This window comes from Branchiostoma belcheri, unplaced genomic scaffold (assembly GCF_001625305.1).
Source record: "Branchiostoma belcheri isolate BF01 breed outbred unplaced genomic scaffold, Haploidv18h27 scaffold55, whole genome shotgun sequence".
Lineage (NCBI taxonomy): Eukaryota > Metazoa > Chordata > Leptocardii > Amphioxiformes > Branchiostomatidae > Branchiostoma > Branchiostoma belcheri.
This window is the reverse complement of record NW_017804187.1, coordinates 37,798-52,212: the sequence shown is the minus strand read 5'-3', so window position 1 is coordinate 52,212 and position 14,415 is coordinate 37,798. Positions and strand designations below refer to the sequence as shown.

The 14,415-nt window shown below is 44.8% G+C and overlaps 3 protein-coding genes across 6 annotated transcripts in view; 2 read left to right on the top strand and 1 right to left on the bottom strand.

Annotated features, from left to right (window-relative positions):
• The window catches only part of LOC109481433 (alcohol dehydrogenase class-3-like), a 6,251-nt gene extending 5,213 nt beyond the window's left edge, over positions 1 to 1,038 (top strand). Inside the window, exons 9-11 of the mRNA XM_019784010.1 lie at positions 151 to 213; positions 417 to 555; positions 812 to 1,038. Of these exons, the coding sequence (XP_019639569.1) occupies positions 151 to 213; positions 417 to 555; positions 812 to 836 (227 nt within the window). The 3' untranslated portion in view covers positions 837 to 1,038. The remainder of the gene's footprint in view (positions 1 to 150; positions 214 to 416; positions 556 to 811) is intronic.
• Positions 1,039 to 3,219: 2,181 nt separating this feature from the next.
• On the bottom strand, positions 3,220 to 9,556 carry LOC109481426 (methionine aminopeptidase 1-like). Its single transcript, XM_019784002.1, has 12 exons — positions 9,418 to 9,556; positions 9,006 to 9,155; positions 8,188 to 8,248; positions 7,789 to 7,880; positions 7,415 to 7,498; positions 6,915 to 6,982; positions 6,626 to 6,696; positions 6,268 to 6,399; positions 5,749 to 5,822; positions 5,635 to 5,666; positions 5,125 to 5,162; positions 3,220 to 3,870 (listed from the first exon to the last, which is right to left on the bottom strand). Exons 1-12 carry the CDS (start codon positions 9,535 to 9,537, stop codon positions 3,641 to 3,643), a joined length of 1,152 nt encoding a protein of 383 aa, XP_019639561.1. The 5' UTR covers positions 9,538 to 9,556; the 3' UTR covers positions 3,220 to 3,640.
• A 363-nt stretch (positions 9,557 to 9,919) lies between these two features.
• On the top strand, positions 9,920 to 12,474 carry LOC109481425 (leucine-rich repeat-containing protein 20-like). 4 transcript variants are annotated; one of them, XM_019783999.1, is made up of 5 exons: positions 9,920 to 10,248; positions 10,388 to 10,576; positions 10,940 to 11,107; positions 11,985 to 12,133; positions 12,191 to 12,474. In XM_019783999.1, exons 1-5 carry the CDS (start codon positions 10,182 to 10,184, stop codon positions 12,197 to 12,199), a joined length of 582 nt encoding a protein of 193 aa, XP_019639558.1. In that variant the 5' UTR covers positions 9,920 to 10,181; the 3' UTR covers positions 12,200 to 12,474. The 4 variants fall into 4 exon arrangements, with proteins under 4 accessions (XP_019639558.1, XP_019639560.1, XP_019639557.1 ...); XM_019784001.1 differs by having other exon boundaries at positions 9,921 to 10,248; positions 10,433 to 10,576; positions 11,985 to 12,474; XM_019783998.1 differs by having other exon boundaries at positions 9,921 to 10,248; positions 11,985 to 12,474.
• Positions 12,475 to 14,415: the final 1,941 nt, after the last annotated feature.

Sequence of the window (14,415 nt, the reverse complement as noted above, 5' to 3'; positions counted from 1 at the left end):
GGGGTGAATCCATTATTGTCAGGGGGGGCAGGGTGAGTCCATTACTGTTTATTATAGCAAGAGTCAGCTATAGAAACTGTCAGGCATTTCCTGAACTTTTGACAAATTTTTACAAATTCTTGAACTGAACTGTTTTTGTTCCTGGCACAGAAATCTCCACCCGTCCGTTCCAGTTGGTGACAGGCCGGGTGTGGAAGGGGACGGCCTTCGGAGGTTAGTCTGCGGCTTTATACTTTATCATGCCATTGTGCTATACAAGGTGAAACCTGTGCTGTTTTCTGTGGTATACCCGTTGCTGTACAGGTTGGAAGAGCGTGGACAGCGTGGCCAGGCTGATGGAAGAGTATCAGCTGCTGTAACCTGTGCTGTTTTTCTGTGTTGTACCCTGTATAACTAGTGCTGTTTCCTGTACTTAGGTTGGAAAAGCGTTGACAGCGTCCCTAAGCTTGTGGAGGAGTACCAGGCAGGGAAGATCCAAGTTGACGAGTTCGTCTCCCACAACTTTCCGCTGGACAAAATCAACGAGTCATTTCACCTGATGCATGCTGGGGAGAGGTAGGGCAAGGCATTCTGGGTGTCCTTATATGGGAAGGGGTTGCGAGAAAATGCTGGTTGTCATAAAAAGACATAATTTGTTTTGTGATGAATTCAGTACCTTTCATTAGGGACACTGAAACGCTCTTGAATTCAGGAGGTTGTGGCCACTGAGTTAAGGAAATATAATACCTGGAGGATGTCTAACCTTCATTGACGTAATTTACGTGATGCATATGATCCTTATTACAAAACTTCTTTTTCTTTTTCTTTCCAGTATCCGGTCTGTGGTCCACTTCTGATGCTGCCATCTGCACAATCCAGACTGAACCAGTTATAACTGGCTGTAACCAGTTACACCCGACTGAAACCAGTTATAACTGGCTTAAGAAAACAGTTGGACTGTTTCTGACCAGCTTTATGTCTCCAAGACAGATTTTTGATGCTTTCTTTGTGCCTTGTGATGTGTAGAATGTTGCACAGCAATAAAAACAGAGAACAGAATCCGATTTTTTTAATGTGGTTTACTTTCTTGTCTTCAGGCCTGAGGTAAAGCTGCTTAAAGTTTCCTGCTCCTTGTCTAAGTATTGTCTCAGTTTTTAAATTCTTTAAATACAATTATATAAATTATAATATATCAACACACTCACTCACTGTCTGGTTTATCGTCTGTTGTTCCCCGTCTTCCGAGGGTTAATGATAAGGTCCCCCACAGTCGCTTACTGAATAAGCTCCAGCACTATGGCATTTCTGGCAAATTGCTAACATGGCTACAAGCTTTTCTCACTCAAAGAAGCCAATCAGTTGTCCTTGATGGTGTGGCCTCTAAGCCCGCCAAGGTAGTGTCTGGAGTACCGCAAGGCACTGTTTTGGGTCCGCTTTTGTTTCTCCTTTATATCAATGATCTTCCGAGTGTTGTGACCTCTAGTGTGCGTTTGTTTGCCGATGACTGCCTGTTGTACCGGGTTATTGAAAAACCCTCAGATGCTCTTGATCTACAAAAAGATCTCGATGCACTGACCCGGTGGCAGGACACATGGCAAATGTCCTTCAACCCCTCAAAGTGCCACACACTTCATATTACTCGTAAGCGTAACCCGATTATTACACAATACCGATTATGTTCAGAAAATCTTACTAGTGTTAAAACCCATCCATATCTTGGAGTCCAACTATCACAGGATATGAAATGGGACACACATATAAATTATGTCACTGGTAGAGCTAATAGGATACTGGCAGTCATCCGCCGTAACCTTTCGCACTGTCCTCTTCGTGTCAAATCTACATGCTACAGAACACTTGTACGCCCACACCTGGAGTACTGTGCGACTGTATGGGATCCCCACACCATCGGTGGTTCCCAGGCGTTGGAGCGTGTCCAACGAAGGGCGGCGCGAATGGCTGTTAGTGATTATGACTATACCAGCAGTGTTTCTGACATGCTAAAGCGCCTCCAGTGGCCGTTACTTGTTGACAGAAGGAGAACCGCTCGCTTGATATCTTTATATAAAATTGCTCATGGACATATTAATATTCAAATGGAACAATACCTCAAACCTGCCCATAGGCGTACCAGAGGAAGTCATGAATATAAGTATCAAGCAATACCTGCCAAAACAGACTGTTTTAGATTTTCTTTTTTTCCAAGAACGATAAATGAGTGGAACAAGTTACCGGGCCAGCTTGTAAAAGCCCAGACAGTGGAGGCCTTCAAGGCTGGGCTTCTGGCCGCGCAGCCATAGTCCGTCGCACCCCCCCCCTCTCAGTGATACCCCAGTAGGGGTGGTTAGAGAGTACTCAAGAAGAAGAAGAAGAAGGTTAGATGTGCTTGCACTGCAATACTGAGGCTTGATGGCAGCACGCCACTTGCCTCTGTCCTGTGGGTTGATCTCGTCTAAGTTCAGGTGGTGGAGGTCCTCCCGGGGTTGTCGTACCATTTCCTCCTAGGGCGACCACGGGGGTTTGGACCCGCCACATCTAGTGTGAGGATCCTCTTTGGCCATTTGGCCACTATATTATACACTCATTAGTTGAACATTCTTTCCAAGCAGAGGTTTAGGCTTATTTAACTTGATACTGTCTTGCCAATTTGATACTGTCTTGCCAATTTTATACTGTCTTGACAATTTGATACTGTCTTGTCAACTTCATACCGCCTTGCAAATTTGATACTGTCTTGACAATTTGATACTGTCTTGACAATTTGATACTGTCTTGCAGATTTGATACTGTCTCGACAATTTGATACTGTCTTGATAATTTGATACTAGTGCCTTGACAATTTGATACTACTAGTGCTTTGACAATTTGATACTGTCTTACCAATTGATAATGCCTTGCGGATTTGATACTGGCTTGGCAATTTGACACTGTCTTAATCAATGTTCAGATATAATTTATTATTTGGTCACATCACTTACAGCAGTGGTAAGACAGAACTGAAGATCACAGCCTCAGAATGGGTGGATTTGAAAGTCTTTATTGTTATTTCAAAGTTGCAGGTTTCACACACACAATCTGAGAACCAGGTTTTGCTTGTACATCTGTCATCTGAAATATCTAATTCTGAAAATGGTTGTAATTATGTCCGAAATAATTTCATCAGGTTGGTAAACGACTGAATAGCAAAGTTCTTTTTATCACAACCATTTATTTTTCATGACAGGGCATAAATTGCCCTGATGAAGATGACAGACGGTCATTGAAACATCGGCTAGTGAAAAATAAAATGGTTGTGGTAAGAAGAACTTTGCTATTCGGTTGTAATTATGGTTGTACATCTGTTGTTTGAAATATCTGAAAATGGCCTTAACTACGCTTGTCCATCTGCCATCTGAAATATCTAAACATGGCCCTAACCATAGTTGTACATCTGTGGTTGGGAATATGTGACAGTGGTTGTGTCGGCTTGCCACTTAACAAGCCACTTAACGAGCTACAGAACTGGCAGCTGCCCTTCAGACCCGCTAACCGTCCAGGAAGTGGCCCGCTAACCGTGGTTTAAAACAAAAGGGTAAAGGTGACATGATTTTTCCAGACATTTAGATTTTGTTGGACTGGTACACAGCCCTACATGTAACGGCTAAGCCTGGCCCCAGGCCGGCTAACTGTCAAGGAAGTGCGGTTTCCCGTCGTTGTCGCGGCGCCGGGTCAGCACCTCGCAGCCGACCTCCGTCACCAGCAGCGTCTGCTCGAACTGCGCTGACCGCTTCCCGTCAACCGTCACCGCCGTCCAGTTGTCCGGCCACGTGTCGTCGCGCCACGTTCCCTCCGAGATCATCGGTTCGATGGTGAAGGTGTGGCCAGGCTTCATCACTCCTATAGCCTTGTTCTCTGTAACATACAACATATAACATACAGGCTTCATCACTCCTTTAGCTTTGTTCTCTGTAATATACAACATTCAGGATTTATCATGCAACATAAACACACAGAACAGAAATCATCGGCTCGATGGTGAAGGTGTGGCCGGGCTTCATCACTCCTATAGCTTTGTTCTCTGTACAAAACAGAACACACAACATTGTTCTCTACAACATACAACATTTCAACACACAGCACTATGTGTCATCACGCCACGTTCCCTCCGAGATCATCGGCTCGATGGTGAAGGTGTGGCCAGGCTTCATTACACCTATAGCTTTGTTCTCTGTAACATACAACATTTCATCTCATAAACACACAGAACAGAGATCATCGGCTCGATGGTGAAGGTGTGGCCAGGCTTCATCACTCCTATAGCCTTGTTCTCTGTAACATACAACATTTCATCTCATAAACACACAGAACAGAAATCATCGGCTCGATGGTGAAGGTGTGACCTGGCTTCATCACTCCTATAGCCTTGTTCTCTGTACAAAACAGAACACACAACATTGTTCTCTACAACATACAACATTTCAACACACAGCACTATGTGTCGTCACGCCACGTTCCCTCCGAGATCATCGGCTCAATGGTGAAGGTGTGACCGGGCTTCATCACTCCTATAGCCTTGTTCTCTGTACAAAACAGAACACACAACATTGTTCTCTACAACATACAACATTTCAACACACAGCACTATGTGTCGTCACGCCACGTTCCCTCCGAGATCATCGGCTCGATGGTGAAGGTGTGGCCGGGCTTCATCACTCCTATAGCTTTGTTCTCTGTAACATACAACATATAACATACAGGCTTCATCACTCCTATAGCCTTGTTTTCTGCACAAAACATAAAACATATCATCACACCGATGGCCTTGTTCTCTGTAACATACAACATATAACATTCACACACACGACAGGCTTCATTACTCCTATAGCTTTATTCTCTGTAACATACAACATACAGGCTTCATCATGCAACATAAACACACACAACAGAAATCATCGGCTCGATGGTAAATGTATGGCCTGGCTTCATCACGCCGGTGGCCTTGTTCTCTGTAATATAAAACATTTCATCACTCCTATATGGCTTTGTTGCACCTACCGCACACAGGTGTATTAGTCCATACATTTGCTAGCTATTTTTAAGTGCACCTACCACACACAGAAACTTTTATCAAATGAGGTAAAACATGGCAGAGTAAAGGGTACCTACTTGCATAATGTGGAACACTGGGAGCCGTGTGGAACAACCTACAAACAAACAAACAATCACATGACTGTGACAGAAAGTGAGAAGATCACATTTCTTATTCTGTAAGGTCATGATAGGGGTTTGTAATATACCACATGTGAGCTGGAGTAAGGCCATGGCAGGGGTTTGTAATAGACCACAAAGTGAACTGGCCATGGTAAATGCTATGCTACAGAGATACTCACTGGTTGATGCTCATAGTATATATTATATATGTCAATGTTTAGAGTTGGATGTTCATTCGGGGTTATGTAGCAGCCACGAATGTGCCTGTGAAGCTGGTTTGCGATGCCGAAGGGCGGTTATACTGGCTATACTTATACAGAATAATGTAAGTTCGATACTCGATGGTTGATATCCACAGTACATTGTATATTATAAGACTGGTACTGATTGATGCCGTGCCCACAGTATGGCAGATACTGTTCGATATCCACAGTACATTGTATATATTATAAGACTGATACTTACTGGTTGATGCCGTGCCCACAGTAAGGCAGATACTGTTCGATATCCACAGTACATTGTATATATTATAAGACTGATACTTACTGGTTGATGCCGTGCCCACTAGTAAGTCTTGACCACAGAGAAGCCGTTGGCCTGCGCATGTTTCTGGATTATGTTGCCCACTTCTCGGTACCTCACTCCTGGTTTTACTGCAGCAGGAAAAATCATTTATTAGGATCTTTTGTCTTCCTCTGCCTTCAAAAAAGAAGTCAAGCCCAGTATATAGCTTTTAGAAGTTTAGCAGTATTTCTTTGTGTATCAATTTGCCTGTTCTAACGTACTTGTTTTAAATTCTGTACTTGCAATTAGCCCTCGGGTGAATGCAGGAGTTTTAGGTAGGGATTTAGCCCTCTGTAGTGTGCTGTTTTTTCTGTGTTGATTTCCATATTTGTGAAGTACATCAACACACTTGATCTCGTGATCACAATGATATTGTCCATCTGTTAATGCTTAAGTGATCAAATGTTTTTTGACAGCTGTACATATTGTAAACTATAGCACAATTCAGGCTGCACTCCTGTGATGTTTTCTAAATTCTAAAGTTCATCTGAATAAAGAAAAGTTGAACTCTGTGCCCAGCAGGAGGATTAGTACCTGCTTCGATGGCCTTGGTCAGGCACTCGTGCGTCACACGGACCAACTTTCTGCTGGCCTCGTCAACTTTCCCCACAAAAAATGTCTCGTTCAGATCTCCATGGAAACCTCTGTGGTACACAGTCACGTCAACTGGACAAAAACAGAACATTGTAGAATAAGTTAGTTTTCCTGAGTTGATGTCTTCCTAGCTCTAAGTACAGGACTGGAACAACTGATGAGAGTTGGCAAGACAGAATGTGTGATCTCTCACCAAAGTGGTGATGTCACCCACCAAAGTGGTGATGTCACTCACCAAACTGGTGATGTCTCTCACCAAAGTGGTGATGTCACCCACCAAAGTGGTGATGTCACTCACCATTGACAATGTCGCCATCCTGTAGGGGTCGAAGGTCAGGAATGCCGTGGCAGATGACCTCGTTCACAGAGCTGCAAAGCATTGTGGGATAGGTAAGCATCGATATGTCAGATGTCAGTAATAGAAATAGGCTGATTTTAAGGATGAGAAATAAAGTTGCACAGTTGCCGTTGGGGCCATCATGACTCATTTTGCCAAAAAAGACCAAATCTGACAGAAAAGTTTCCTTACGTGCAGCATGACTTGGGAAATGTGTAGTTACTTACGTGGGAAATGTGTAGTTACTTACGTGCAGCATGACTTGGGAAATGTGTAGTAGTTGAGTGGAGAAGGGTAGCACTCCCGGTCAACACTCGCCTGCAAGGACAGAACATCAGTCCACTAAACATTAACTTCTGGTGGAAATAGTTGATATTATATTGGATGGCAAGAAACATTTTGTCACGCATCAGTAAAGTCTACTGTGAATAAGGTCACGTGTTTGTCACCGTAACTCTCGCGAGATCATGTTGTGAAGTGATTGGTCATTAATTATCCTAATGAAGGCAACAGTGGTCGCTACAAATTTGATCTCTGTGTAAACTTTGTGTTGGAATGAAGTCCAAAGTTTTACTATGATTACTACCAGCACAGATGAATTGTCATGATAAAACATATTGTGTCTGCAACAATCCTGAGGAAGACTGCTCACCTCATGCACCTCTAATGCTCTAAATCACACCATTCAGCCTCAGTGACTGCCATATATGATATAATGATATACAATCCTAAAGGAAACTCGCTGCTCACCTCATGGACCACTCTGTCTATCTCATCTGTCGTCATGCCGACCGCGATGGCCGCCGCTGCAGCATCCAAAACCTCCCGGCCAAGCTGCAGGGGCATCGAAGATATGGAGAGGGGGTTACAACATGTATATTTCATAATGTTTTTTATCATTCATCTTACCCAACAAGCAACTCTCATGTAAGTTTTGTTCTTACCTGGTTAGGTGGGGTACATGGTTAGTTTTACGGAAGGGGGGTGCATGGTTGGGACGTACGTGGTTGGGGGGGCAGGGGGTACGTGGTTAGTTTTACGGAAGGGGGGTGCATGGTTGGGGGGATACATGGTTACAGGTGGGCTACAAGGTTAGGGAAAGGGGATGCATGTTTTGTACTTACCCGACAAGCGACCCTCATGCCTTCTATCTCCTCGTCTGACAGAACTCGGATTTGTGTGCTGCCTTTCAGCGCAAGCTCACTAGAGGGCACCCCTGCACAGATAGGGGGGTACATGGTTAGGGGGGTACATGAACCCGGCTCTGTGTGCTGCCTTTCAGTGCTAGCTCACTAGAGGGCACCCCTGCACAGAAATGGCACATCCGTGGGTCAAGGGTCATTACTAGACACTTGTGAAGATACTACTTGTACTTGTGATGCTTTATATCTTTACAGAGCAAAATTTTAAATTCCGGTGGGTACACGTCTTAGTCACAAAATAAGTCAACGAGCTATATAGTATTACCTGTTATGGAATAGTTTTCACGTTATTATGATAAAAATATTTGAGACAAGTGTTACCCTCCGTGTGGTCTGCATAGTCAGGCCGGGGAATGTGGTCAGGCACTTCTCGCTTCGCACTCTGGAAACAGAAACAGACAGTAACAATACAAACATACATGTATGTACAATACAGCTGTATAGTCTTAATTCTAACATCCGAATTCGATGGTCAAAGTTTCGATTGCGCGCGAAACGTGTTCGATTAAAAAATCAAGCAACATCTTTTAAAGTCAAGACAACAGAACAGCTACAACTTACTTCTTTGGTCCAAGCTTTCACCTGAATTCTATATGGAACATTTGGAAGCCCGGGCCGTACCGCTAGTTATCACACGGGCCGGAACACCCGTATCGAACGTAATCGCGGCCCAGGTATGACATAAATATAGAATACAACACAAGATATTCCGTATCACCCGAGGTACCAGCCCGACCGCACGTCGGATCGCCCAACGGCCGAAGGCCGGAGGGAGATCCGATCCGCGGGAGGGCTGGGACCGAGGGTGATGCGGAATACACCGTGTTGTATTTTATTTATGTCATACCCACCCAAGAAAACACGTCTTTCAATGCAAAATGAGCGAAAATTTGGTGTCCCTAACCCAAAAAACGCTACAACATCAATCCCAACGTCCGAATTTGTATATTCGAATTTTCGAAAGCGGTGCAAGCGGTTAGGGCGAAACGCGTTCGAATCGTTCTATGGAACATTTGGAAGCCCCGGGCCGTACGTGATAAGAACCCCCGGGCCGTACCGCTAGTTATCACACGGGCCGGAACACCCGTATCGAACGTAATCGCGGCCCAGGTAGGACATAAAGTACAGTATGTACTTACCAGTGGATATGGCCGTACTTTGCCAGTGAACCTGTAGCCAGGCCAGGGGTTGTACTTCTGTGGAGACTGGGCAGCAGCACTTTCTGCAGTCTTGATGGCCGCGACTTTGTGCAGCTTCTTGTGTGAACCCCAGCTGCCCTTAAAGCAGTCCTGATGGGATCAAACACGCGGATCAGACAGATAATTATTACACAGACAACTGACTTGTTATCATACAATAGTGTAACCAAGTCGCCACGCCTGGGTTTTACCCCGCCCCCTCCCCACACGCTTTTAGCAGCGATCTGAACCCGGCCTGCGGAAACTGCCCCACCTGATAAACCTGCCCCCCTCCCCACACGCTAACGTAAAACCTGGCTACAAACAGCACCGATCTGAACCCGCCCGTGCGGAAACTAACGTTTAACCTTACCTGAGAGCAGAAGAACGACCCGGGAATGCCGAGCTGGAGGCACTTGGGGCACTGCAGCCGCGCGGGGTTCGAACAACCGTCCGTTTCGCACACACGACTCGCCGTCTCCGCAGCCGCCATCTTGCCTAAAGGTCACGACCTTACACAAGGGACCGCCCAAAAACATAACTGGGGAGGGGGGGTTTAAAAGTTCGGATTTCATATAGGGGGGTTATATATTGGTGTTGATTTTGTTGGATTTGGATTGAGGGGGGTCAAGCAAACTCTGGATTTGTAAATTTGCTCTGAATTTGGTATTTTACAAGGGGCAAACTCTGGATTTGGATGAAATTATAGGGGGTCAAGTCACTTGACTTGGCTTGATTTGGATGTAACTTTTAAGGGGGGCAATGCACTTGAATATGGATGAAATGAAAAGGGGGTCTTCAAGACACTCGGTTGATAATATTAAAGGAGTCAGAAAGTAGAAAACCCAACTCTTCAACCCACCCTCCTTTTTTTTGGAACAGCCCAAGTTCCTAGCCGGGTCAGAGGTCACAAACATGGCGGCTGAATAAACGTCGTCTGCAGCTGAGGACTAAATTTGGGCAACAAACGCCGAGAGTTAAATACCTGGAGCTACAAATTGACTCTGGACTGGACCAAGCACAAACCAGCAACAAGGGACCACGTCTAGCGAGATATTAAACGTTAAATAAGGACAGAAATAGCGACAACATGCAGTAGCTTACCGTACCCAGCGTGTGTTCCGGAGGTTACTAAGAATGGCCGCAGCTTCCGTAACGCGGGTTGTGCGGCGGTGTGAGGAGGCGAAATCCGACGGCAACCTGGGTACGTGTACAGGTACAGGGCTGGGGCGGGTACTGTGTAACAGTAGCTGTGTAGGGGCTGTACAGCTGTGTCACTGTCACAGTGTTAGCAGTGTGGAAATCTATGCATAATTTCTGAACGTTTGTTGCTATATCTACAGACCTTGCCTCCTGTGAGCTGACTAGTTTCCCCGTGTTTGTTACAGACCTGGCCTCCTGTGAGCTGACTAGTTTCCCAGTTGCCGTGTACCAGCTACTGAGGAACACAGAAGTGCACTGCTGCATTCTGAACAGCAACCTGCTCAAGCTGCTGCCCAAAAGGCTCCCTGCACAGTTCCCTCATCTGCAAGGTACTCATGCCTACATGTATGTCTGTACAGTTTCAAGTTTATTTATTTCACCAGGGAATACCTCAGACCCATTGATCTGCTTTTCAGGTATCCCTGGGCACACATTAAGACATACAATTTCATGAAAATACAAATTGAACCCAACAATATACCGAAACGTTACAAACATGTACATTATTATATATACAACACAGTCACATTATAGGCACATATAGTTCATTTTCCAAATTCAGTCCTCAAATTCAGTGTGAGTAGAATGTGAAGATTGTATGTAGTATGTAGTCTATGTTCATGTACAGTATGTGTAGTTATAGTATACCTGCATCTTCAGCAGTTGTAACCACAGCCATGTTTGTGTTTTAGAGCTGCAGCTGTCCAGGAACCAGCTGCAGAGTCTGCCTGCAGAACTTCAGCAGCTGCAGCAGCTGCAGAGGCTCGACATCTCGCACAACCGCTTCTCCATCTTTCCTGAGGCTGTGTTCCAGCTGAAGGCTCTTGTCAGTCTGAATGCTAGCAACAATGCCATCGTGGGTGAGTTTGTCACTCTTAACACTAGCAACAATGCCATCGTGGGTGAGTTTGTTACTCTTAACACTAGCAGCAATGCCATCGTGGGTGAGTTTGTCACTCTTAACACTAGCAACAATGCCATCGTGGGTGAGTTTGTTACTCTTAACACTCAAAGCAACAATGCCATCGTGGGTGAGTTTGTCACTCTTAACGCTAGCAACAATGCCATCGTGGGTGAGTTTGTCACTCTTAATGCCAGCAACAATGCCATCGTGGGTGAGTTTGTCACTCTTAATGCCAGCAACAATGCCATCGTGGGTGAGTTCGTAGCTCTTAACACTTAACATGGCTTCCATAGAACAATGTGAATGTATTTCACCCTAACCGCATGTGCTGCTTTTCAAAAATCGGTATACAGAATTCGAATGTTGGAACTGATGTTGTTGCATTTTCGGGTTTAGGGACAAAGTGTTGGCTCATTTTGCATTTAAAAGCGCGTTTTCTTGGGCAGGTATGACATAAATATAATACAACAGGGCCCTCCTCCGACCTTTGGGCAATCGGACGCGCGTTTGGGCTGATACCTCGGGTGATACGGAATACCCGTTTGTATTGGATATGTTCTGATGTATGTTTCTCTGGCAGGGGTAAAATAAATGTACATGTACACGTGGGAGTGTATACACAGTTCTGATATATATCAGCATGTATACGTGGGAGTGTATACACAGCTCTGTATGTTTCGCCTGCAGGGGTTCACGTTGGGAAGCTGGGTGGGATGAAGTAACATAAATGTACATGTGGGAGTGTGTATGCACAGTTCTGATGTACATTTGTACAGTGAACATGTATATCGGCATGTATACATACACAGTTCTGATGTATGTTTCTCCGGCAGGGGTTGATGTTGGGAAGCTGGGTGGGATGGAGTCGGTAGCAGACGTGGACCTCCAGGCAAACCCGCTCGCCGAGGCTGTTCACAATGACCTTCAGCAACTACCCAGGCCCAAGGTCACGGTCAGCCCCTGGGAGGAACACTTCCAGGACATGGAGTAGCCCCTCACTTCCATATAAGGACATGGAGTAACCCCTCACTTCCAGGACATGGAGTAGCCCCTCACTTCCATATAAGGACATGGAGTAGCCCCTCACTTCCATATAAGGACATGGAGTAGCCCCTCACTTCCAGGACATGGAGTAGCCCCTCAATCCAGGACATGGAGTAGCCCCTCACTTCCATATAAGGACATGGAGTAGCCCCTCACTTCCATATAAGGACATGGAGTAGCCCCTCACTTCCAGAACATATAGAATAGCTGCAGTTACTGTTACAGTAGTATTTTGTGAATTAAATGAAGACTTTGCGCTCTCCTGAATAAAGAGACTCTTTTTACACAACCAGGATGTTCTCAGTTGACATTTTTTCATGACTGTCTGTCACCTCCCTCATCGCAAATCTGACTGGTTCACATTACACATCACAGGGTCGCTGGGAAGTATTTAATCACCTTAGTTACAGAAGCTGACTGACAATGTAACATTTACAAAGCTTTTATGCGTATTATGTGTATTTAATCACCTTGGTTACAGGAGCTTGAGTGACAATGTAACATTTGCAAAGCATTTATGGGTGTGTGTGAGGATGGATTTCATAGGATACGGGAATACAACAGGAAGTAGGCAGCTTCTGTCCTGTTGATTGTTGCCGGTTACTGCAAGGAGGTTAGAATCGGTCCCGAGTGGAAGGAACCAAGGACCATGAATCATGGGATATCAAAAAAGGAGTCAAATTTACTACCGTCAGCTGTTCTAGAAGTTTGAAATGGTCAATGCCCATTTTTCTTTGCATGGTTTCTCTGGTTGGTTATCACGTATACATATATACGTGTACGTGTGGTGATGAATGTTTTAAAGATACGATAAGAGTAAAACGACTCCTAATGCAGCATCAGGAACACTGTACAGTAATATATCATGTCCAACTGATTTTTCCAGTTGCTTGAATCTGGCCTATATTGTGTTACCGGTTCTGTTAGTTCATTAGTCAGACGCTGAAGTAGAGTGATGGATGTCACTCCAAACGTCCGGAAATTATCTCCGTAATTTATCCCGTAGTTAGAGTTTGAATTCCCCATGAGTAATAAGAGATGCTGCAAATCACACATCGAACATTCACAGGTTTAATCTGACGCAGATACTAATGAGTCGGGTATGATGTAGACATCTGCCGCCGGCGTAACAAGGCCGTGTTAAGGCTCGCATTAGCTTGCACTGATTCCCAACACCGCCTTTATCATTAAGTACGTAATAAATATAATAATACATCCATCAATGTCCAAATCACAGCTAATGAGGAAATCTACATGCGTCGGACCAGCACAAAACGTCTACACGAGTCTCACTAAGGTCCGCGTGACAAAATGTACAAAATCTCTGTAATTTTCGCACAGAATACGTGTCTGTGTACATATATATGTGCCTTTGGTTAATTTCTATAAACCTCCGATCTATAATTGGACCTATTATCGAGAAGCATTAATACTCAAGGGTTCTTGTGATGGGCAATGATTTCCAGAGAAAGTCGAGCCTCACGGACAGAGCTTTAGACCACATACACTTGGTCCGTCTTTTCTGCACATAAATTTTATATATCAGCAGCAATAATAATCAGCTTGCATTTCAATGATGCCAAACCTCTCGACACTACAGCTGTGTGATCACCAGAGTCTGTGTTACGGACCTACGCTGCACGGGAGAACACACCAAGACTAAAATCGCAATCACCAAACAAAACGTACATGTCCTCATCTGTTCTATATGACATCTCTGTTTAAATAGTAAACCACACTACGTGTCAGTTGCTACATTGCTGCAGCAGCACTACAACTCACATAGCTACACTTTCATCACGCAATGCCATATAAACACATATATAACAGTAAAGTTTCTTTGTTCATGGTTTACACCGTGTTGGCTCTGTTAAACCGCTTTCCGACGAAGTGACTGATTGGACTCACGGAATTTTGGACCAGTCATTTGACCCCTGACCCATCCTCATCAAGATTATTGGGGACCGGGTGCACAGGTCACATGTTTTTTCCGCAGCCTGCGGGCCAAAGGTGGTTTGTAGTAAGTAGCGGCCCCCGTCCCGGTCCAATGCTGGTTTATGGCTCCTGATGTCATTAGCTAGTATTTACCTCCCCTATCGGAATTGTCCCGTTCAGTGTCCAGTATCTTGACGATATCCGTTGAATAAAACAATGAAAATGAAAGCAATGCCTTTTGGTCACATCGAAGTTCCGTCACGTCAGAACACGCCACAAAGGTCA